General features: G+C 38.5%; 5 protein-coding genes across 7 annotated transcripts; 1 reads left to right on the top strand and 4 right to left on the bottom strand.

Moving 5' to 3' along the window:
• Positions 1–507: 507 nt before the first annotated feature.
• LOC115766049 (phosphatidylinositol transfer protein alpha isoform) lies at positions 508–11,946 on the bottom strand. 3 transcript variants are annotated; one of them, XM_030709826.1, is made up of 9 exons: positions 11,826–11,946; positions 11,339–11,386; positions 3,060–3,090; positions 2,879–2,990; positions 2,651–2,802; positions 1,586–1,666; positions 1,235–1,344; positions 853–1,032; positions 508–785 (listed from the first exon to the last, which is right to left on the bottom strand). In XM_030709826.1, the coding sequence occupies exons 2-9, from the start codon at positions 11,353–11,355 to the stop codon at positions 647–649; spliced, it is 822 nt and encodes a 273-aa protein (XP_030565686.1). In that variant the 5' UTR covers positions 11,356–11,386; positions 11,826–11,946; the 3' UTR covers positions 508–646. The 3 variants fall into 3 exon arrangements, with proteins under 3 accessions (XP_030565686.1, XP_030565687.1, XP_030565688.1); XM_030709827.1 differs by lacking the exon at positions 11,826–11,946 and adding an exon at positions 11,741–11,759; XM_030709828.1 differs by lacking the exon at positions 1,586–1,666 and adding an exon at positions 1,916–1,993 and having other exon boundaries at positions 510–785; positions 11,826–11,945.
• An 86-nt stretch (positions 11,947–12,032) lies between these two features.
• On the top strand, positions 12,033–14,032 carry LOC115766048 (serine/threonine-protein kinase rio2). The gene is made up of 4 exons (XM_030709825.1): positions 12,033–12,327; positions 12,385–12,763; positions 12,826–13,017; positions 13,074–14,032. The coding sequence occupies exons 1-4, from the start codon at positions 12,120–12,122 to the stop codon at positions 13,945–13,947; spliced, it is 1,653 nt and encodes a 550-aa protein (XP_030565685.1). The 5' UTR covers positions 12,033–12,119; the 3' UTR covers positions 13,948–14,032.
• Positions 14,033–16,553: 2,521 nt separating this feature from the next.
• LOC115766069 lies at positions 16,554–18,008 on the bottom strand. The gene is made up of 2 exons (XM_030709872.1): positions 16,922–18,008; positions 16,554–16,854 (listed from the first exon to the last, which is right to left on the bottom strand). The coding sequence occupies exons 1-2, from the start codon at positions 18,006–18,008 to the stop codon at positions 16,655–16,657; spliced, it is 1,287 nt and encodes a 428-aa protein (XP_030565732.1). The 3' UTR covers positions 16,554–16,654.
• A 1,243-nt stretch (positions 18,009–19,251) lies between these two features.
• LOC115766089 lies at positions 19,252–20,762 on the bottom strand. Its single transcript, XM_030709899.1, has 2 exons — positions 19,690–20,762; positions 19,252–19,617 (listed from the first exon to the last, which is right to left on the bottom strand). Exons 1-2 carry the CDS (start codon positions 20,750–20,752, stop codon positions 19,421–19,423), a joined length of 1,260 nt encoding a protein of 419 aa, XP_030565759.1. The 5' UTR covers positions 20,753–20,762; the 3' UTR covers positions 19,252–19,420.
• A 1,174-nt stretch (positions 20,763–21,936) lies between these two features.
• On the bottom strand, positions 21,937–23,511 carry LOC115766082. The gene is made up of 2 exons (XM_030709888.1): positions 22,360–23,511; positions 21,937–22,291 (listed from the first exon to the last, which is right to left on the bottom strand). Exons 1-2 carry the CDS (start codon positions 23,399–23,401, stop codon positions 22,086–22,088), a joined length of 1,248 nt encoding a protein of 415 aa, XP_030565748.1. The 5' UTR covers positions 23,402–23,511; the 3' UTR covers positions 21,937–22,085.
• Positions 23,512–24,094: the final 583 nt, after the last annotated feature.

Here is a 24,094-nt window from a genome sequence, read left to right as displayed (position 1 = left end):
CATTTCATTCCATTTTACATAAATTTTTATATTTTTTAATGGCTCTTTCTTTTTTTTTTGCTGCAGTTACTCTTAAACTTTTTACACCAGTTGTCATTTAGTTAGTTTCATTTACAGTTCCAACTTAAACGTTTCGTTTTAATAATACAAATTGCATTCGAGAAAACAACTTTAAATTATCCGATTACATTTTTTATAATTAACGCTAGTATGACTTTTATTGGGTAGGCTTGTGGTTGGACAGGATGTCCATTTAAATTGTCCAGTCTGTTTCTGTGTGTGTGTATGTGAGGTTGTGTGTGTTTTTATCCTGCTTACATTTTACATACAAAATAAAAACTTAACTAACGGGCACTATTGTTATTGCTTGATGCTTATTGTTGTTGGGGGCTGTGTGGGGCCGGGAGCTGGGGACTGTGTGGACGCTACACTAGAGCTATGCTTTGCTGTTTTTGTTGTTGTTGTTGTTATACACTTGGTGTTTGCTTCTTTTGTTGTTTGTAATATTTATTTTTTTCCTTTTTAAATAAGGTTTGTATATTTATTTATGCATTTCAATTTATATTATTCAGTTGCCTGTGTTTGTTTTATCATAGTTTTTGTTTTGTGTTTTTACATGTACATATTTAAACATTTTCTACTATATTTAATCACCATCCGCACGCATGCCTCGCACCTCGCCCGTCTGTCGCGCCTTGTCCAGCTCCTCCTTAACCTTATCCTCAATGGCGCGTATATCATCCATTGTTAGACCGTACCAGCGATCAGTTGAACAGAAAACTTGACTGTAAAACAGAATAAAAATCTTTACTGTTGATATTTTCATATTGGATTTGTGGTTCATTCTCTTACCGATGAAAGTTTGTGAAGAGACGTCGCTCTGACTTTTGTATAAAATTTTCTACTCTTGTTTGCAGGCCAAACCATTTGAACTCACAAGTGACTAACTTGTAGCAGGTCATCACAGGATCTATACGCTTTTTCCAGTCCGGGCCCAACAGAGGTCCACGGCCAGTTTTTTTTGACTGGTAGCTGCGTAAAAGAAACATATACTTGGTTAGTACTGGTTAGAGTAGGAATAGGTACACGATAGACAGGTAAAGGTGGATGATTTCTTTATAGATACTAGTTGCTCTCTTCTGGGCCGAGGGATTTTTTTTAGCTGGGATATTACGATAATACGCTTAAGGGTAAAGCGTAGGTATACTAGGAGATTCAGAGTGCTAGAACTTACGTGGTCGGATCCTCTTCGGGCTTATAGTCCGCTGGCAGGACCGGATCATTGGCAATGTCAATGTGCACCACTTCGCGCACTTTCAGCTTATCGGGCGACAGTTCGTGCACCTGCAAGTATGATAATCAAAATTTTGGCGATTTAGAACTGGAATTATACTGAGAGCTAAGAGACAACACATTTAAAGCGATTAAAAGTACAATAAAAGGTTAGTAGCTAATGGCTATCACAAAAGACATGCACATTGAACAAGTTGTGAACAACCTTTAAGCGAGAAAACATAATGAATTAGGTAAGAGATAAGCAAAGATAAAATATAATGAAATCATAGATAATACCCAAAACACTCACATTATTCAATGTGCCACAATCGTCGGAAAAATGTAGTGAATCAACATGTATGAAAAAATTTTGATTCATATAGCGGGGATTCTAACAATTAACAGTCAAATTATAAACAAAATGCCCAAACAAAAACGCACCCAATGAATTTTGAATTGAAATTCCACAATCGAATACGAATTTGCAATGTTAAATGATCGGTTTGGTTTAAAGACAGTTTTCGATGTTTTTTTTTTTTATAAATATTGTTAGTATTTATGCGTAAATATAGTGTAAGTAAAGGAAGAAAAAGAAAGAAACAAACAAATTAGTTAAACACTGCTATAAAATTTCACTTACATTCTCAGAGTCTCCCGCATCGCCGACGTGCAACGTGTCGATGATTATTTTGAATGCATCTTTCATGAATTTGGGATTCTAAAAGAGGGTGCATTTATAATCAATATAGTTTAAATACATAATTATATGATTTTCCAACTCATTTCAGTTATATGAACATATTAATTTTTTCTCAATTGATTCGGCCTATTAAAGCTATCTAACAAAATTATGAGAAATTTAATTGATTTATGAAAATAATAAATTATCTTTTTTCAACACAAAGTTAGTTTAGAGAAAACAATACTATATGCTTTACAAGTTTTTGATTTGGTAAAAAATTAAATAGGCAATTTACCGACAGATCATGAAATGGTTTTTAATTCGAGTTCATCATAAAGAATCTTTATTTGTGATAATATTCACTTAATTTGTATATTTAGAATTGATCGATTCATCGGGATTCCCTTCGCATGGATTGCCATAAAAAGAATGCCAGATAAGATTCTGAATTCATAAAAAAGTAAGCTCTTCAATTTAGGGTGATAAATGAATATTATGAGATAATTGGCAACATGAAAACTAAATACAAAAAAATGTATATTTAAACAAAATAAGTCTTCTCAATTAATTTGTTGCCCTAATTTCTAAGATTTGCAGTTTGATACAAATGCTTGCCATTCATTCAAAACGGGCTTTAAGTAGCTATGCAAATTGGAGAACTCTACAGAGAGTTTTCGCATTGAATATATTTACCGTAATAATCGTTCGACAATAAGGATAAGCATTCCATGCCTCCTCGTGTATCTCCAATGAGCCTTTCGGCGCCAACAGTCTTATGTACGCTGGAACTTTTGATTGCAGATGGTAGATCTTATATGTATACTGACCGGAATTATATTTGCCGCCTATAGAACGGTAGAGGAGCAAGGATAAGTAAAGTAAAACTCGAAAACGGCATTCGTTAATTGGCAAGCTGCTTACCCAACAATGGGAAATTTTCGAAGGCTTCGTTTTTTAATACCTCAATGCCCTCGCCGCCGCCCGTGTTCTCCTTTGATGCCTCCGCTACCGAGAATAATTGTGCTATTTGATACTGTAGAGCAAAGTGAAAAGAAATGTAACCGTTAATACCATCGAGTGGCAGGATAATTTGTTCTCTTACCTCTTCCACGGTTAATGGCAAAGTCACGCGGCTGCAATGAGAGAAGTGGACATAAAGAGTGAAGGTGTGTGTGTAAATGAAATAAGGCATTTTTAATTAAGTAAATGTAATATGTATTTTATTTTTTAATTAAATCTAGGCCAAACGCACACATTTTTCGTTGGGCTGGAAAGTGAAATTCCACAGCCGAAAAGTATGCCACACTTTAAGTTTAAACAAGCCTTGCCTCACACTTTTACACATGCAACACAAGAGTGTGTGAGAGGGGAGGAGGGTCTTTCCGTGAGTTTATTCAAAACATAATTGCGACGGCCTTGAAACTTGTTCGCAATGGCTTCAGTTTGTTGCGGTTTTTGTGGGATAACCTAAATTGAAAAATGTTACTGGCACAAATACGAAAAGCAAGTAATTTTTATAGTCAAGTCAACGTTTGCATGCCCTTCAAGACGCACGTTGCTTAAGAAAATATCTAAATAGCAGAAACTTATAAACAAAAAAAGTTAACGTGTAAAACATATTCTGATTTTAGAGTAGCATTTATTAAAAATGAAGTTTGCGAACTATCCCAAGACAACATCTGAACAAAATGAGATTAACACTTTGTATTTCCATTCATTTTTCATTTTTTCTAGAAGAGGGAAATATTAAGATATTTACCTGAACAGACACATTATTAGCAGATTATTAACATTCGATTTGCTGATAAAAATATACATGTATGAATATTGAAAGCGCGTAACAAACTTGTTAAAATAGCCGTTGGATCTGCCTTGGAGCCAATATTTTTGGCTGGGAAATAAAAAGTGAAACCGCAAGCTTTGATTCTTCTCGGCTGTGACGTAAGCTTTTGACGCACTCGTTAAACTGGCTAAGGTGCAAAACTTGGCCTCAAAAACTGACGCAGTCAAGTTTCGAATTAAGCCACGTTTTATGAGCAGCTGCCTGCACATCGTCACCGTTTTATACTCTTGTATAAGGCATAGTTATTAAGTCATGACATGTGTCACCGATTCCATAAAGTATATATATATTCTTGATCAGTATCAATAGTCGAGTCTAGTCAGTTTTAAAATAACAAAAAATTAAAAATATTTTTGTTTTTTAATATATGATGATCATTTTCAGTGATTATGAGTTTTATAGCTATATAAGAATAGGTCGAAAAACGAGTTGTATACAAAACCTTTTTTTTTTTAGCTTCATTATCCTGCAAATATATGTGCAAGAGTATTTAAGTTTCGGCGTGTTTTTGTTGTCCCAATCAAGTTGGCAGCCTGAGCAAGACTATGAGAATTAACTATAGGTAACAATGAGAATTTTCAGTCTGTTGTCAGGGGCTGTGACTGTGGCAGTATCTGTCGTCGTCATGTCTTGCGACTTCCAGTAGCAATTAACCTTTTGCCATTGTTGACACGTGTAATGATGTGTTGCTAATTGCCTGCCTAATCGGGCCACATCGGACCCTAGCGAGCCGAGTCACTTAACCTTTGCCGAGTGCTGAGAGTGCGGCCATGCAAGTTGACTCGGCTGCAACTCAATAAAGGTTAGAGTTCAACACGACTTGACAACTAGAAGCGCTCGCAGGCAGTTCGCCCCGATGCTTGAGTGGGCGTGCCTGGCCAATTTATTCGCAAATCGGGACTCCATTCAAATTGACTTATTTACACTTAATTTGGTGTGCCAAACACAAAGTCCTTAAGCTGGGGGTTAGTTGCTTAGTGGACAGGAGATCAAAGGTTGCAGCTGGGCGAGCTTATTAAAGGAATTTGTTTTTTTTTTTTTGACCAAACAATAGCTGTTTTAACTTTTAATGCTGCTCACATTCAATTGGCTATAAACATAAGAGATACCAACTTTCGATATTTCTATGAAATGAGACTGATAATAGAATGTTTGTTTACTACGTATCTACAAGCGATATATATATATATATATGCTGCTACATAAGGCAATAATAATAAATACATATCATAGCTATTCCCTTTTTCTTTTACAGAATGTTTAATTATCATAAACCATTGACCAGAATTGATTTAAACTATGCTTCCACTGTCAATAATCTTAACTTTTCCGTGACAATAGCAAGAAAGAAGTAAAATAAACACACCTCCCCAAAAAAGGTTGTACATATCGGAAGCTTCATTCTATTGCAGTTAACCCAATCCCAGTAATTACTTGCTAACTTTTGGCCTATTTAAACAAAATCTTGAGTTTTCCGTTTCGCTTGTCAGTTTAATAAGTTGCCGTTAAATCAATTCAAATTGGAAAAGTTTCAGATAAAGTAATGGTGCTCATAAAGAGTCCGCGTCTGTCCCTTTGCTCAAAGTTTCTCTCAGCACAACCAGAACCTCCCTCAAAGTAACAAACAATTTCAATGGAAACAACAACAAAGCCTCAGCAGAGAAATGGCTGCGGCAAATTCGGTGCCAATAAGATAAGTAAATAAGTTTTTGGAGGAGGCGGAGGAGGGGGGCTGAAATAACTGGGTCAAAAATCAAATGGTGAGAGATCAAATGAATTGTGTATGAAAATTTTGAAGCAAAGCGAAACGACAACAAACAGATAGAAAATTCAAGAGAAAATGCAATATTATAGAAAGCTATAAAAAATATTATGCAAAAATTGGTGTAGGCAAAAGCCAAAAGTGAAGCCAGGGTATTGCAGTACTTTAGTATTTTATATGACACGCATGAATTTAACAAATGAAAGAGACAGAAAGCTGTTTTCATGAAAGAGACAAAAACAAGTAAGAGGCACTTTAGAAAGTGCCGCGTTGTGCTTGAGCTGACATAAGTGTGTGGACGGTTAAAGTCAAGAGAGTCACGAAATATAACATCAAAAATATATTGAAGAACTCTTAATGAGACCTGACACGCAGACTCACACACACTCACATTCTTGCCAACGATTGTGCGAGCGGAGGTTGAGGCAAGGGCGACCCATTGAGTCCGAAACACAGAGGCATTGTTTTGCCTTTGTGGGCGTAATTGAAAATAGAAAGTGAATGCACGGCTGCGTGTGTTAGAGACAGAGAGAGGGAGAGGGGAGTGACAGAGATAGAAAGAGAGAGAGAGAGAGAGAGAGAGAGAGAGAGAGAGAGAGAGAGAGAGAGAGAGAGGAGGGTGTGTGTGTGTGTGTGTGTGTGTGTGTGTGTGTGTGTGTGTGTGTGTGTGTGTGTGTGTATGTGCTTATTGGCCCAGATGAGACATTCTCGGCAAAGTCTTTGCTGTTTGTGCGCCTGCATTCCACTTGTATGATATCTAGTTAAGAAATTAAAGTACAAAAATGCTGGAAATAATACAAGTGGATAAAATCTAATTCATAAAAACTTATTTATAATAATTAGCAATATAATTTCTTCAAAAGACTATTTCAAATGGTTTAAGTCAAAAGAGAAAAATACAAACAATTCGTTTAGATAAAATTGGATCGCTGTGGCTCCACTCAGTACTCTGCAGGTACATATCCTTGAGAGTCCGTAATTTCAGCTACATCAATTGCCGATACAATAGATCTATTTTTACCAATATATTAAATGTAACTACATAGCATCACGTCAGCCACAAATAAGTTTACAAAAAATAATATTTAAGCATTAGAACTCGAATAATAAAAGCTGGTTTGGGGCTCAGGTTAGACCTCTTCAGTTAATACTAATTGACCAGCTTTAATGCTTCCATTAGCATTAAAAAAAAACTGGCTTTTAGTTCACATTGGGTTTTTGCTCTGGGTTCACACTGCATAACGCATCACAAACAAAATAACTGACTATTAAACTGGAGAGTTTCAAAGCGTAATTTGCCAGGGGTTCCATTTGTGGGGAAACCGTAAAATGTCGGGCGTGTTATCTAATCTGTGGTACAACTAAAATATATACAAACACACCAACGGAAACCAAACTAAAATACCACATTGCGAATGCTGGCTAAATGAGCGCGTGTTCCATTTGCAAATTGACCTCAACTTGGTAATCAGGGTTAAGGCGGAGGAAGAGGGGGGATAGATGTGATACGCGAACTGCTACAAAACGGGGCAGATATTAAAGTCGTAAAGGCACGCGTTTATAAATACAATATAATATTAAAAAAGCTAAAACGAGTAAAAATAAAAGATAGCGAATTGGAGTATCGTGTGATTAAAGAGCTTTTTAAAATGATAAAAAGTGTTCTTTAAAAAGTCGTTTTATTTTGATTTGAAAGGGTTTTAATGCCTCTTTAAGTGCGGATTTAGGAAGTCCAGCTATAAGCTTAATGATCGTAAATATAACTGGGTTTTCATAAAACTATATTCTTCGGTTCTTTAGCAACTTAAATGGAAAGTTGCGAAATCAGAGTTTTCCAGATGTTCATTATTGATTTTCAATGCGCCAGGCTTGAATCTAAAATTCGTATATTTGAAAACATGTTTTTATTATTATTTCTGTTTCCTTTACATACAAGCCATAAAGTGGAAAGCTTACATTTGTGAATGAAATTAAATTTGCAATAAGCGCTTTATACAAAATGAATTATTTTGGTATCGAAAGTCGTCAGTTTGTGTACGCAAAAATGATCGATATCATTGCTTGAATCCAAGTAAATCACATTAAACGTATTCCAAACAAATAAAAGCAACACCAAATGGGCACAGAATTCGCAATAAAAATGAATAAATAGAAAGCATTGAAAATGCATTTATACATTTGTATGTGTGTATGAAATGAGTCCTGTTTTTCTTTCACCTACTTTGCAGCTGTTGTTTATGCTTCACTGGTTGAAAAATAAAAAAAAATTGGTTAAATAATAGAAAAAGTGCTCCCACTGTCGGAAAGCACATAAACATTTCAATTTTCGTTGGCAATGGCATCGGTTAAACATAAGTAATCTTGTCGAGAGTGCTCGACTTGGGTATACCCAGTTTTCAGCTGCAATTTGTTGTATTATATATTCATACAAAATGAATATGGCAATCGTGTGCCTATAATACGATACGATATGCGTTTAGTGACCTACCAAATTTGGTGTCCATTTGAATAAGTTTATTAATTCTGCTAAAACAATATCAAGAATAGTTCACTAGGGCTTATAGGCACTGACACTCAGCCTGAACTGAGTCTTGATGGGAACTGAACTTGCTGGGTTCCAAAATATTTCCCTCTGCCCAACTCTATATAACTTTTGCTCTCTACATATTTATACCCTGAGCCCATTAAAAATGGGTATAAGGGTATATTATATGTATGTAACAGGCAGAAGGAAGCATCTCCGACCCCATAAATGATATATATTCTTGATCAGCATCAATAGCCGAGTCGATCTAGCCATGTCCGTCTGTCTGTCCGTCCGTCCGTATGTATGAACTCAAGGATCTCAGAACCTATAGGAGCTAGAGATTTGAAATTTAGATGTAGGTGCTCCTAGTGCCTGCGCAGATCGAGTTTGTTTCCGATAATCGATCTTACTCCGTTTCCAAGCAATCGATAAAAATCGATATCGATATCCTGTTTTTTGGGCAGTAAATAATAAGAGCTAAAGTCACCAAACTTTACATATAGCTTCTAAAATAGTATATATATTTGCATTTGGTGTTGGAAGAAGAGGGTTCAGGGTATCCCCTAGTCGGTATATCACACAACGTGAATCAGTCTTGTTGAATTTAAGCGGCAGCCCTTCAATCTCTCGACTGGCCGGCGGCCGTAATTAATTACTGAAGTGCGGTTAAATATTGTTTACGAGCTTACTTCAGGTTTGTCGCATTAATTGCGATATAATAAATTAAAAAAGAATCCCAAACAATATATCGCTTATTCTGCAAATAGCCACATCCCCCTGCCCCCTGTTCGACATCGCCCCCGCCCGACTGCCACAGAATTTAATTTCATTAACGATTGCTATTTTTTGTCGCCGGCGCTTTTTTGTTCATAGAAAATTTGTTTAGGTTTTACTATTCTTAGCTTTTTGCACCTTTTTCGTAAATGTTTATTTAGCAAAAAGCTTCTTAGACCCGTACAATGCTTTCAAAATAAAACTGCGTTTAAGCTCAGTAAAGGAGTAAAAAATACGGGCAATTTTAATACAGAAAGTTCAATTAAAACTTTAATCAAATTATTTACTAAATGCTACAGTGTTGTGTAACAGTTTAAAGAAATATTGCGTATGACATCTGACCTTCTGATTGTGTATAAAGCCAGGAAAAATCTATTTTTGTGCAGGTTGATTATTTTGTTGTTGCTCAGCGTACACTTTCAAAGAGTATTATGCGGACTCAAATTACGGAATATATATTTTATTTATATCACCAGTGCAATTACAGTGAAAGCTTTATTGACGGACAACAAAATTCGGAAAATAATAAAAGTAAATTTTTAACTAAATGCTTTTCTTTTTAATATTATTTCAGCGACATCTCTTTAAAGCACAACTGGGACAAAAAACTAGACAATAAAACGTTCCGCTTAAGAGAACTTTCAAGTTTGCCATTATCAGCAGATTTCAAAAAATGTAAAGTCTAGATGATTCGTGATGCTTGATCAGCACAGATAAATATACTTTAATACTATATACTTATATCCAGTTATTGCTTCACTGAGCAAACTGTAAATGTTGTTCAATTGACAATTGTCGCTCAAAGTCAAATCAATTACAAATTTAAGTTTTATTTTTGGCAATTTCCGCTCATAAATGAAAAACGTCAGGGAGCTGGGCGCTGAAAGCTGGCTAGCTGGCTAGCTGGCCGGAGATTTGGCTAACGTGAGCAGCCTCCAAATGAGCAAATGCACTCGGCCTGATTGATGAGTCAACAGAACGGATCTACAGTGTACGCGCGCTATGAGAATCGTTTAGTAAATAAAACTAAATTAGGAAATCGAATGCTTCGAATTATAGCTGAAAGTTCTAATAATTGTCAGAAATGATTTTTTAATATCCTTTTTTTTTTCAAATAATAATTTTGAAGCATAGAGCTATGAGAAAATAGAATTTTTAGCATGGGCAAATTTACGTGGTATTTGAGGGACTGGAAAAAGATCTGTCATAAATAAATAATAGCTAAAAATAGCACGTTCATCAATAACAACATTTTCTATTTTCAATAAGTTGCAACGGAGAAGTTCCAATTATCGTGTGATCACAATTTAGTTGTATGTCGGAGAAATATGAACAGATGTGTATATTTACATAGGAAAATGCAAAAATTTATGAAGGAATAACCTTATATAATTACGTATGCCTTCAGAAGTCTGCGTCTATAATAATCTATATTTATAGAATTAAGTATGTGTGCGTATTCCTAATCAGTATTAAGCTAGATATGTATATCCGGTTGTTTGATTAGCTGACTATACTAGTCCAATGTGCACATATATAGAAACAGTTTTTATTTAATAATCGAATCGAGCACATCAACAAAGTAATTGAGCATTTAAATCGTGTAAATAACGCCTCAAATAGCCCTTCGCGCAATTAAATGGCGCATATATCAGGTAATTCGCACGAGCGTTAGTGCGAGAAAGACAGTAAATAGTACACACACGCGCGCACACATACATGCACCTACTTTATAGGAACAAGCGATGTCGTTATCAATATTGCCAACTTGTTTGATTAAAACGCTGCCGTTGCTGGAACCGCCGCTGATAAAGCAGCTGGAAAACCGGCGCGAAAAGTTGCACAAAAAGTGAAGCCGAACAACACAAGAGCGAGAGAGAGAAAGAGAGAGCGTGGCAGCGCTAAAGAGAGGAAGAGTTGCCAAATGAGTCACACAAAAGCCATTGAAAACTCTACAACACTCACAACAACAATACCAATTGTGAACGTGGCAAAATCGCTTTTCATATATTTTAACATTTTAGCGCCACAAGCGAAAAAAAAAATGAATAAAAAGTAAATAGGTTTGCATATCTCAAATGAAAATCAGACAGCCGAAGTTGGCGTTGCCACTCATTACGTCATCGGCGAAGTCATGTAAACAACAACACAAACAACGACCAATCGAGTATAAAAAGCAAAATGCGCGCTGTTCCTAGGGGAGGCAATATGAGGCAATATTTAAAGCGCAAACAGAAGCAAAAACACAAGTGTAAGAAAACAAAGTTAAAGTAGAAAGTTAATAAATTAAAGCAATTGTTAAGCGGTTGGCAACGCGACTTAAATAACGAACAAGAGGGCGAGGGAGAGCGAGTGCGTCGCAGCTGAGAACATATGAGCGTAAAATCGATTTATCACAATCAGCGGCTTGCACACGTTTTGCACTTCAGTTGGAGCAACAAATAAAAATGAATTTTTTAACAGTAGTTTACTTACAATTCTTTGATCTGCATTTTTTCCCAATTTTATTGCTCCGTTGATTTACTGCTTGTCAGGTGGCACGCACAGGCGTAACGGATGGGAGAACGGTCGAAAAACAGTAAGGCAGAGAGAGAGAGAGAGAGAGGGGAAACTTGGATTTAGATTTATTTGAAATTGAATGTGTTGCACTTGAATGCAACCTTCACACACACTGAGACACAAACTTGATCACCGCGAGGATAAAATTTTTGCGACTATATTCAATGACAGTAGAAAAAAAATATTTTCATTAGTTTTCGCACTTTTCTCTTAATTTATGATTTCGCGTGCAATGGTAAAGGCGGCCTTTGAGTGTCCACTTTTTAAGTAGTTTTTTTTGTTGCATGTCGGCAAAAAGCACGAGTCATACGCACTCACACACATTCACATGGCCGCTCTCACATACACACTCGCACACACACTAGCGACGGCTGGTTGCGCCAAATTTGTAACAAACACGTACAACTTCTATTGCTAATTGTGGTTGACTGGCGTTTTGTTTACTCGCGGAAACGCTTAACGTATTCAGTTTCAGCAGTAATAGTAATTGATTTTTGTACACGACGACCAGACGAGGTGTGACCGAATATTGATAATGAAAAAATAATGCACAACACTGTTTGCTTTCGATTATTGAGTACTTATCGATGCTTAGGCTATACTAATATCGATGCATCGGCCTTCGTAATCGAATTACCTGCACGTGTAAAACGCAAAACAAAATAAATGCACGCAAATTGTTGAAAACAACAGTAAAATGGGTAAGTTGAATGTTACGGTGCTGCGCTACCTCACCCGGGAGGACTTTCGCGTGCTGACAGCTATCGAAATGGGCATGAAGAATCACGAACTGGTACCAGGTCCCCTGGCCGCTGCGATTGCCAATCTCAAAACGGGTGGCGTGCACAAACTGCTGAAAGAGCTCTGCAAGCACAAATTGCTAACCTATGAGCGTGGCAAGAAGTGTAAGTAAGATTTAAAATCCTCGACTTCCGTTTTCGATAGCTATATCTTGCTTGCAGATGATGGCTATCGTTTAACTAACACGGGCTACGACTATCTCGCACTGAAGTCCCTCACGCTGCGTGGTTCTGTTAGCTCATTTGGCAACCAGATTGGCATTGGCAAGGAATCCAACATTTATGTGGTTGCTGATGAGGATGGCACGCCCATTTGCCTTAAGCTGCATCGCCTGGGTCGCACCTGTTTCCGCAACGTCAAATCAAAGCGCGATTACCATGGTCGCAGGCACAAAGCCTCCTGGCTATATCTGTCTCGCATCTCGGCAACGCGGGAGTTTGCCTATATGTCAGCCTTATACGATCGGGGCTTCCCCGTGCCCAGGCCAATTGATTTCAATCGGCACTGTGTGCTTATGGAGCTTGTTAACGGTTGGCCCATGTAAGTGGACATCCATGTAGTTAAATTTGCATTCAATATATGTCTTTATTTCCTAACTGCAGGACACAAGTGCATGAGCTACTGGATATACCACAGGTCTACGATGATCTTATGAATCTCATCGTGCGCCTTGGAAACTCGGGTGTCATTCATGGAGATTTCAATGAGTTTAATTTGATGCTTACTGATGCCGGCAAGCCCATACTGATTGACTTTCCTCAAATGATGTCCACTTCCCATGAGAATGCCCAATTGTAAGCGGTTAACAATCTTTTCTATTGTCCGCTAACAAATTTCCAATCTTTGACAGCTTTTTTGAGCGCGACGTCACGTGCGTGCGTGAGATGTTCCGTCGCAAGTTCGCCTACGAAAGCGAGGATTATCCCAAATTCAGTGACTTGGTGCGCGAAGATGATTTAGACGCTGAGGTCCACTGCACTGGCTATGGATTCACAAAGGAAATGGAGCAGGATCTGCTGCAGGAGTATGGCATGATTGAGGAAGTGGAGGAGGGGGAAAAGGAGCAAGAACAGTTGGCTGATGATGAGCCGCCAACCTTGGTGCCAGCTGCAGCCGCCGAGATTGACGAGTGCCGTAGGCAATTAGAAAACGAGGTGTCCTACAGCGAGACAAAGCCTGCACAAAAGTCCGACGATGCAATTAGGCGTTACATTGAATCGTGCACGCAATACTTGGGCAATCTAAGCGTTGGTCCCGAGATATCCGATTCGGCTATAGTGGCAACACCGAAAGTGCTAGATTCCGAACGGATGACGCCTATTCCAACCCAGGAAGCTAGTGAAGCTGTGGCAAAGGCTACTGAATCTGCTTCCAATACAATAGAAGCCACTCCCGCAGCTGAAGATGCGCACTCCATCAGCTCCAACGACCTCGAAACGGATGAAATGCCAGAGCTAGCCAGCCTAGATCCCAATTCGCGCAAGTACCGTCTAAAGATGGTCGAACAGATGTTAAACGATGCACGCAGCCAGCGTTCCTTCTCCACCACAGCCAGTACGATAGCTCCTTCTGTGATCACAGATCGCATACGTCGCAACTTAGATATAAAGGAGAAGCGGGAGCAGCGCAAACGTTGTGTGGCCAAGGGCGAAGCGAGTGCCGTGCATCGGCATCGTAAGGAAAACAAGGATGTGGTGAAAGAGTACGCTGGCTGGGATTTTTAGAATAAACTCAGTTCTAGCTAAAAACAGTGTACATTAATATATACACAATAATCTATGGTTTTAACTATAATACAGTAAATATTTTGCTTCAAAACTTTGGGAACTTTTTGACATAGGTATAGATGGGCTTTGCTTCAAACTTATTTTCAGGCCTCTACAAAAGAACTTAATAAATACGTGTTTTTAGCGATTTGGGAAATTCCACCCACGATAGTGGGTATTTATCGAAAAATGTTTGTATACAACTTTTTTAAATACCATCGGATCGGCCTCAAACTCATTTTTAAAGAAATTGGTTCAAATTCATTTGAGGGGTGTTTCACACTTTTCGAATAAATGCATTTCTCCTTGGTGGAAATGGAGGTCAAAGATTTGGTGGGTGACGTGCGTATGTTCAAATTTATTTCCAAAGATCTATAAGAAGAACCAGACGTGTCTCACGCTTGCTCAGTAGAAATGCGATTGAAAGCTTTTTTGAGCGAAATTTTAAGTTTTGATCGATTTGCATCAAAGCTGTACATAAAAAAACTTAATCAATAAGTGTTTCAGCGATTTAGAAAATTCCATCCGCAACTGTGGAAAGTTGGCGGAAACCTCTGATTCCAACATTTGGTTCTTTATTCGATGCACTTTAAACATATTTTTGAATAGAAGTGGAAGATGGTATGGGTTGATTTCCATTCTCTACGGACGTGTACTTATTGGGAAGGTAATATCTAAAATTTGTAGCACAAAACGTTCCATGGGCATGGCCGGCAATACCCGCTAGTTATATGTATATAAATGTAGAAAATTTAACTTTATTAATTAATATGTGGTTATATAATAAATTTCAAAATTAATAAAACATTTAAAAATCGATATGATGTTTAAAGTTTAATTTTAAAAATGTATATAAATGACCAGCGTTTACAATTCGGCCTTATCCAGGCCAATTTATTTCATCCAATATTAATAATCAAATTTTCTTTCGCTCACGGGCACATCCATGAAAAGATTAAAAAGTTCGATTTCACTTGCTTAATATATATATATATATACTAGAGGGTATAGCACGGCCTTGCCCGTGGCACGTATGTTATTAAATCACGGTTCTCAAAAAGCTTTAAAAAGGATTTTGAAACTAATCGGACGGTGAACAAACTAAGCCAATATACCACGGTTGCGAGTGGAATTTGTCATATAGATCCTTGAAAATCAATTTGAGGGCGAAACGTCATCCACCAAATCTTTGACCCCCATTTCCACCAAGAAGGAATACATTTTTGGAAAAGTGTAAAACACCCCTCAAATGATTTTGAAAAAAGAACTTTGAAATTGAGTTTGAGGCCGATCGGATGGTAAACAAAAAAGTTTCATACAAACGTTTTTCGCCATTTTTCTCACGTGCGGGTGGAATACTCCAAAAGCCCGTTTTAACGTGCACCTTCGTCACATAAGGTAACTACAGTGAAAGTTTCCTAGCTCATACAGTTTGAGCTGTGCGTTGATCACCAATCAGTCAGTCAGTCAGGACAAACAGTTTTATATATAGATATATATATATATATATACTTTACATTTACCAATTCAAAAAAAAATTAAATAAATACAATTAACACAAAAAACTTATACAAAATATTAAAAATAACATTAAGCAACGAATATTGTTTTTTTTTTTTATAAGAGCGTGACAAGAAGTTAAAATATTAAGTCCTTGATTTCCGTTCTTTACATCTGTATTTAGCGAATGGGTGTCCCTACTAAACTTGTTTAAGAGTTAGATTCCTTTTTCTGGCACTAAATGACACAGCATTAGCTGCTTGTTCAAATAACAATTATCATTCTCTTTTTAATTTATTTGCACAGCGGCATTTTAATAAAATGCGGCATGATTTTGCAATTTGGGAGCACCGAAGCTTAGTGGAAGTAAAAACGCTGATTAACTGAGATAGACGCTTCCTGAATGTGCATACATGTGTTCGTGCATTATTATGTATACATACATGTGTATATAAATGCTCTCTCATATTGTGATGAAATTATTTTACTGTGCAGATTAGAAAAGATATAAGATCTTAGAACGTTAAAAGATTAAATATTAAAAAAATAGAAATGTACAGTGCCTAAACTACAACGCGTGAGGAGAATAGCTCCATTTAATAGGTATGCGTAGAATGTAAAGGATTCTAGAATTTTGAAGCATATGAATTCCCATATAACAAAAAGGACACAAAATTGCATGTTTTCAAAATCCTTACCGGATGTAGAAACATATTGTCTGAATATAAAATACATTATATTTGAGTGGCTACACCATGTAAAGCAAGAATCATCGCCCTTACCCTGAAATAATTATAATATGTGGCAAAAAAGCATAAAACATAAAATTTGTGTGTCTATTAATTATATTTATCGTAAGAATGCATTTGGTTGATAGTTTTAAAAAGATCAACTACATAATCTGAATTAATTAAGACAAATTATTGTTGATTTTTCAAGTGGCCTAATTGCTACGCATCAAATAAGGGTAGGGGGTCAGATCGGCAGTCAAAATTGTATAATTTGTGTAAGACTCCAAAGACTCTTATACAGCAAGATAAAACCAAACCACTGTTAGTATATAAGCCTTTTAATTTGTTCCTAAAACAAAGTAGCAATTTTCTAATATCTATTCAATAATAAAAAAAAAACGAAAAGTCCAGTATACAATTCAATTTAAGTATATTTAATCGAACACATCAAGTAGGCCGCGGCGCTCAAAATCGGGTAGCCATCTTTTTACATTTTCCTGAAGCCTCTTATTATTGTACATGCCCTTTCGAAAGTTGCGACCCCGTTCATCGTCCAGCAGCAGACCATTGAAGTCCGCATCCTTTGTTTCCTCGTTGAGCATTATAGCCTGACAGGTCAGAGTAGCGGTCACAGCTGTAGAATAATATATATATTTCCATTTAATCTCAGCTGTTTAAAGGCATGCGATCCATTTACTCACCCATAAATTTACCCTTTTCTAGTTGCAGTATCAACTGCCGAAGCGTGGGTATATGGCCACCAAAGTTCAATTCACGAAGGGTATCCGCCAGTACCGTATGATAGTATTGGATCAGGGCGTCCAGGTGTTTGTTGCGCACTTCGGGTTGGAGTGAGGTGCTACTGAAGTAAAAGAGGTCCACGGCGGGTGAGGCCCAGGCGGAGAACTGAAAGTCAATCAGCAGCATATCCAGCTCATTCTGATCGGTTTTATTCCTCAGCATTATGTTATTTATCCACAAATCGCCGTGAGTTAGTGTGTTGAATTGATCCGGTTGTGGATCATAAACTCTTTCGGTGTACTCCATCACACGTTTCTGCAGGCGCTTCAACTTCTCCTCATAGACGCTACCCAGCTCTGGACACTGACCGGCAAACTGTGCGGCCACGCCGACCAGACTCTCAAACATTGGCGAAAAGGCCCGCGTATGACGATTGAATATGCCATGATCCAGTTTGGTGAGGAGCCCGGGCTGACGCTCGTTGAAGACGGCGGCTGCGGCATGCATCTTGGCCAGCTTTCGCAAAGTCAGCTTGGTGTGCTCCAAATCGAAGCCTGTCAACCGATCGCCTAGCACGTAATTGGATACAGCCAGATCTTCAAAGATGATGGCCGAGTGTTCGTAGTCCACATGCAGCGTCTTGGCAAATAGTTTCTCCGATTGTTTTGTGCCCTCCAGCAGGTCACTCAATTGTGGAAGGATTTTGTCGTACATAACCATTTCCGTCTGACTGGCATTGTAGCCCGCAAAGATGTTGGATATGAATGGATCATTCTCGTATGTGGTCTTCACAATAAAGAATTCCGTTTCTGGCTGATTGGCGCCGCCACGTAGATATTCCACCTTGATTCTGGTCATGATGCTGGCATAATTGTCGCCCTTGGCCGTTGCGGCCTTGATATTTAAATCCTTAATACTGAGCCCTGAATCCTGCTTAACGCGACGCAGAATGGACTCTACATAGGACACCGTCAGCCACTGCGGTGCAGGATGAAAGTCATCCTCATCTTGGTTACCGTTGCTGTTGCCGTTCCGTATTTCGACCATGATTAGTTGATACTCTCGCATCGACTCTGCAGCATTCGCAATTTATAGTCCAGCAAGCCCAACGATCCCGAAAGTTTAAATATGTATGCATAATCTGGCGTTATCTAATCTGTCCATATAGCGTCAGACAGTTGTATTACTTATGTGTCGCTGATATAACGCCTTTCCCTGCGGATCTAGAGACTTGTCTATATACTTACATGAACATATATATGTAGACTAATATCTATTAGCTACAATCTCCAGTTACTGCATAGTCATCTGAGCACAAATGGGACTACTATACTTTGTGCAGTAGATAGTAGTAACGTCTGACATTGAATTAAAGCTATATATCAGTATATAGTATATAGTAAGTGTGCCCCCTATAAATCTCTTACATGTGCGACTATTTCATCTGCTTGACAATCCATAAAGCGCGCAGTCTATTTACATAACAAAACCAAAATTCATACGGATAGTCATGTTAGTCCCACTTGTTAGCTTAGCGTAGTTCCCACCTTATCAATGGTGGGAGATCTTCTCATATCTTTGCACGCTCTACAACTTATCTGGCACGTTATCCGTTTTTATATTTCATGACGTCGTTATTAATTTTTTAATTTTTTGGAAAAATAAAAATGAGACACGCAATTAGTTGTGTTACGTATTGTTTATTGCAATGACTTAGTTCTTTTTACAATCTTAAAACTAATTTTTTACGTAGATAATCCTTGTAATTAACAGAGTCTGAATATGTCAGGAAAAAAAGAAATTTTGAATATATAGTTAGCTTGACAAAATTGGTTGACTAAAACATAATAAGTTAAAGGCTCCAGTCGGGAGATGCCGACTAGGAGATACCTTAAACCCTCTTCTACCAAGACCAGAAACAGCTCGCACTACGAGCTCGTTTGCGTTAGGGGTAATAAAAATACGAACACACACAGACGGACATGACAAGAATATATATACTTTCTGGGGTCGGATATACTTCTGCGTGTAAAATAAATTTGCACAACATACCCTTTTTACCAATTTTTAATGCGTTCTAGAATAACTTCTGTACTGTTCCGATTGTTATGAATTATAAGAATAAGGTATTAAATTTGATCTTACCTGTCGTTACAGGTCTTAAGATACAAATACCGATACGAATTTAAATTGAATTTGATCCAGACTAATGACCAGGGTAATGTTGAATTTTTTGAAATACAATGCTCCCTTAAATTCTTTTTATTCAAGATGACATCGATAAAAATAATATAACTCATTTCTAATATTGTAGCTGTACACATAAAAGAGTTGAAAGTTCAAGTCAGATGTAAGCATTTCCCTAATTATTTAAATATTATCGATCAGCGTGAGAAGTATTTAATTTTTAAATAATTCTTAAATTATACATATTATGCAACTAAAAACGTTAATTCCATTTACATCTCATCCAGCAATCCTTTGTGATCAAAAAATGGCAAAATGGTTCTCAGTTTCTTCTGGAAGATCTCGGTCTTATAGATAGATACTCTCAAAGCAATATCGCTTTCAGAGTTAGACAGAGCTTTTTCGATGGAGAATTCTTCGGAGCCAGAGTGCAGCATGGCGGGCAGAAAAACCAAGGAACAAAAAATAGCTATTAAGTAAACAATTGAAACAGAAGAAATTAGCATAAATCGAACTACAACACCACAAATCAGTTACGCACAATAGAAAGCCCGCGCTTCGAACTGAAGCTGGAACTCGAAAAGGCTGGGCACATAGCCACCAAACTTGAGTTTCGTCAGAGCCTCCATGAGCTTCTGGTAATAGAATTGGACCAGCTCAGTTTGTTTATGATTGTGGAGTTCGTCTTGTACCGAGGTGCTGAAGAAGTAGTGCAAATCGATAGCCGGTGAGCTCCAAACACTAAATTGAAAATCTATAAAAATCATATTGTTGGGTCTGCCGTTTGGCAGATAATTGAACATAATATTCGTAGTCCACAGATCTCCATGGCACAGAGTTGCGAAATCCCCTTCGTTCAACTCCATCGTTCGCTCACTATATTCCATGATGTGATCGATCACTCCGTTTAGCTTAGCTGTGTATCGTTGATGCATCAATTTGTCGTCCTCAATGGATGTTATCAGAGCCCTCAGCATATTCTGCATGATTGGCTTGTAGGCTCTTGTATGCCTATTGAAAAAGCAACGATCGTATTTATTGGCATAAATCCCAGGCTGTTTCTCGTTGAGAGCGACCCCAGCGGCATGAAATTCGGCCAGTTTTTCCAGTACCAGTCTTGTATGTGGCAGATCCAACTGCTTTATGCGATCCGCAACAGTGTATTTATCCAAAGACATGTCCTCAAACATAATAGAGTCGCGTTCCCGATCCACATTTACGGTGCCGGCAAACATTTTTCTCTGATCGCCCAGCTCTTGTTGGATGATCTTTGCCAACTTGGGCAGAACCTCCTCATACATATCCATTTCGCGGACATAGATGCCATACTGTTCCAGCAAATGAGCTGCTGGATCCTTGCCGGAAAATGTGGTCTTTATTAAAAAGGTATCCTTGTGCTTTAATAGATTCTTGTCCTTATACTCCACATTGATGCGCGTCATCACGCTGGCATAGTTCTCCCCATTGCTCGTGGCGGGCTTTATGTGAAGTTGTTGTAGCTGCAGTTTGCCATCTTTCAGATATTCGCGCAACTTCTGCTGCACGTAATCCCGCGTGAGCCAAGTGGGTGCTGCAAGGAACTCGTGAATTGTTTGCTCCTGCATGATTGTAAGATCGCATCCACAGTCGTCAAACACTTCTGACCTGTCTTCGTAGAGCTCATCTACTTTTATACGGCGCTCGAGTTGACGATAAGAAAACTGCTGGAATATGTCTATGACTATGTATATCTTACGCCCGCCTTCCAGATTGATTTAACGACTCTATTCCCGTATATGGCTGCGCTCGTCATTTTAGCCCGTCATCACCGTGTCTTTATTAGGCTGTCGGGCCTGTCGTCAGAATCAGTGTCATAATATTTGATAGTATTTTAATGTCTGCTTTTTATAATGGATTTCAAACAAGCTCTCGCATTGTTTGCCAAAGCTTTGCACTCTAAGCTAAACTATTTCGTCGATTACACTGCATGTTGAATGCCCTCTGACAAATATTTATTATCTCTATGTCCTGGCTGACTGATTGATGTTCAACGCACAGTCCAATCCGTAATGGCTAGGGAGCTATAGTTACCTTATGTGAGGAAGGTGCACGCTAAGACGCGGACTTGACATTTATTTGAAAATTATTTTAGGAGATATTAAACACCTTTCGCAAAATCAACCTCCCTTGGAGCACATAAATGCCGGTGAAAGGTTAAAAGGGCGAAATTTTAAGTTTCTTGCCATTGGCCCTAAATACTTTGGGAATACATGTTTCAGCGATTTAGAAATTCCCTCAGCAACTGTGGAAGCTTGGTGAAAATTTGCAAAATCTTTGTGATAATGTATTTGACGCGTTCTTCACGAAGTTCACCAATCTTAGATGAAAAATGTGGATCAAAATTCTCACCACAAGACCAACATAAGGGCTGAAGCCGTTGCTTCCAAATTTTGATTCCTTATTCGAAGAACTTCTAACTTATTATCAAACGTGGAGATTAATATAGTACGGAAAAATTTACATTTTTCACTGGCAGGGACTGGTTCGAAAGGTAATATCTAAAATGATAAGCACAAAACTTGTCACGGGTAGGGACGGGAAATACCCGCTAGTCCTGTATATAAGGGTAAGGATGAATATGAGCCCAAAAAGATGGTAAACATCAAAGTTTCATACAACCGGTTTCGGGAATTGCTTCATACTAACCGGTGGAATTTTCCAAACTTCAGCTTCCTAACTCTTAGGTTAGGCTGTAAGTTGACAGCTAGCCATTCATCAGACAAATAGTTTTGTGTATAGCGATTTATTGACTAACTATTTTATATTCCTATTCCCATATTGGTTGACCGTCATGATATATGTATTTAAAGTTCCTAGAGAAGCTTATTCGGTATTAGTATTTATACCAATGTGAATTACACACACAATGTGAATTAATGTCTTATTTTATTTGTCGACTTAACAGCATTGATTAACCTCCAGCAGTCCCTTTCTATCGAAGACTGGCATCAAGGCCTTCAAATTCTGCTGGACTACTGGATTGTTATAGAGACGATTCTTAAAGCGTATGCCACGTTCATCATCATTCATGAGAGCATTGAAGCAGGCATCTGTGGGGTCCTCGCTGATCATGACAGGCTGTACCACAACAGTCGAGTGCATGGCTATAAGGAAAAAAAACACAGTTAACTTTTCGTTAATTCCAATAATTTATTCCTCTGAATTGGCTTACCGAAAAAGCGCTTCTCTTCAGCCTGCAACTGAAATTGGTGCAAAGTGGGAATTGGATTCTGTTTGTAGTTTAGTTTTGTGAGAATATTTCTGAATATGCGATGATAGAACTCAAAGAGTGCACCCTGTTCCTCCCGTCGCAGTGGCTCCCGGAGCGATGTATTGAAGAAATGATGCAAATCAATTGTGGGCGACCCCCAAAAGGAATATTGAAAGTCAATTAATAGAATATCGACTGGACGACCGGTAACTGCATCGTATTTGACCATAACATTGTTGGTCCAGACATCCCCGTGCGCCAACACATTCACCGACTCCCGCAGCGGAGCAAAACATTCCCGACCAATGTCCATGTAGTGTGGAGCCAGCTCAAAGAGCTTCTGCCCGTACTGTGCGCACTCGGGCTCCTGGCTCATCCAGCGTGCGGCGGCCAGTAGGCCGCCCACAAAGTAGCCGCTGTAGGCGTCTGTATAGCGATTGAAGAAACCGCGATCGTATTTCTCTAGGCTGCCGGCATTGCGTTCATTCAGTACCGCAGAGGTGGCGTGCATCTTGGCCAGTTTGCGAAGGATCAAATGAGCATGATCCTTGTCCAGACGCTTAACACGATCGGCCATCACATAATGGGCCACGGCTAGATCCTCAAAGATGATGGCCATGCGTTCGCGATCCACAAAGATGGCGGTGGGAAACAAGGGCTCAAACTCATCAATTTCCTTGAGAAGCTCATTTAATTTGGGTAGCACCTCCTCATAGATGGTCATTTCGCGGTTGTAAATGTCGTAGGGCGCCATAAGCTCCTTCGTCAACTCATCATCGTCAATGGAGGTCTTTACGATCAGGTTCTGCAGCTGCTCTTCTTGGGATTGTTGCGAAAGTGTGAAACGCACGCGGACCCTTGTCAAGACACCACCATAGTTCTCGCCTGGTGCCAGAGCCGGATTCAATTCAAGCAGTACAATCTGTAATTTGTCATCTTTGTAATGCGTTCTCAGCGCGTGCTCAATGTAATCATGTGTCAGCCATTCAGGTGCCGCTGCCATTATGTCTTGTTCTAGCTAAAATGTCGACGATTGTGGTGCACGTTTATCGGGTTCACTGACTTATATACGAGAGGATCGGCGCTATAGAAACTGCCTTTGGTGAAGGTGAAATTCATACAGTTTTTTTATTTTTTTACACTTCTACAATCTATCTCTCTCCCTGTGCGCGATGCTTTTATATTTGAGCAAATGTTTGCTCCGACTACCATATAAATATACGATTCATATATGGTATTTGCTTCCGAGCTTAGTGCAACTGTGTGGCAACAGGTCCAGAGCTCGTGCCATGTGACGTGTGCCAGACGAATTGCTGGTTACAAGTGCACGGAATATTATCTAAGTCTGCGTGCAATCTTAAATGATATACGGCTGAGAACATCATTAATTAAGTTGAGTGCACACCACAAATGCTACTATACTAAAATACTGAAAATTATCTTATTTCTATTTTATCATGCAGTTATTTTCACTGACCGCACAACAAGGATCCGGGGCATTGAATGTTTCATTATTTTTTGCTGTAGTCCTCCGCGTTATTGCTTAACTTTTCACTTATTGGGGTGGATATTTAGAAAAGTGCGAAATACGTGGTACGTGAAAATGAAACAGCTTGAAGCTGTTTACGTCGTAAGCAAAAGAGAAGCATATATAATACGCTTTTCCATCGGTTTTCCATATATACAGGTGGAATTG

This window comes from Drosophila novamexicana, unplaced genomic scaffold (genome assembly GCF_003285875.2).
Source record: "Drosophila novamexicana strain 15010-1031.04,08,12 unplaced genomic scaffold, DnovRS2.1 tig00001062-arrow-arrow-pilon, whole genome shotgun sequence".
In the NCBI taxonomy this organism is placed as follows: domain Eukaryota; kingdom Metazoa; phylum Arthropoda; class Insecta; order Diptera; family Drosophilidae; genus Drosophila; species Drosophila novamexicana.
This window is presented reverse-complemented; position numbering and strand designations above follow the sequence as displayed.

What these genes read in the sequence shown, in the direction of transcription:
- LOC115766069 (XM_030709872.1), bottom strand. Translation starts at nt 18,008, where the DNA reads ATGGTCGAAATACGGAACGGCAACAGCAACGGTAACCAAGATGAGGAT. An exon ending in AGAAAAGGGTAAATTTATGG is followed by an intron (nt 16,855 to 16,921) that starts GTGAGTAAATGG and finishes ATTATTCTACAG; the next exon opens with CTGTGACCGCTACTCTGACC.
- LOC115766082 (XM_030709888.1), bottom strand. Translation starts at nt 23,401, where the DNA reads ATGGCAGCGGCACCTGAATGGCTGACACATGATTACATTGAGCACGCG. An exon ending in TGAAGAGAAGCGCTTTTTCG is followed by an intron (nt 22,292 to 22,359) that starts GTAAGCCAATTC and finishes TTTTCCTTATAG; the next exon opens with CCATGCACTCGACTGTTGTG.
- LOC115766089 (XM_030709899.1), bottom strand. Translation starts at nt 20,752, where the DNA reads ATGCAGGAGCAAACAATTCACGAGTTCCTTGCAGCACCCACTTGGCTC. An exon ending in CGAAGCGCGGGCTTTCTATT is followed by an intron (nt 19,618 to 19,689) that starts GTGCGTAACTGA and finishes TTTACTTAATAG; the next exon opens with CTATTTTTTGTTCCTTGGTT.
- LOC115766049 (XM_030709826.1), bottom strand. An exon ending in TGCCATTAACCGTGGAAGAG is followed by an intron (nt 2,991 to 3,059) that starts GTAAGAGAACAA and finishes TTTGCTCTACAG; the next exon opens with TATCAAATAGCACAATTATT. An exon ending in ATTGTGGCACATTGAATAAT is followed by an intron (nt 1,345 to 1,585) that starts GTGAGTGTTTTG and finishes TCATACTTGCAG; the next exon opens with GTGCACGAACTGTCGCCCGA.
- LOC115766048 (XM_030709825.1), top strand. Translation starts at nt 12,120, where the DNA reads ATGGGTAAGTTGAATGTTACGGTGCTGCGCTACCTCACCCGGGAGGAC. An exon ending in CTATGAGCGTGGCAAGAAGT is followed by an intron (nt 12,328 to 12,384) that starts GTAAGTAAGATT and finishes TCTTGCTTGCAG; the next exon opens with ATGATGGCTATCGTTTAACT. An exon ending in CTTGTTAACGGTTGGCCCAT is followed by an intron (nt 12,764 to 12,825) that starts GTAAGTGGACAT and finishes TCCTAACTGCAG; the next exon opens with GACACAAGTGCATGAGCTAC.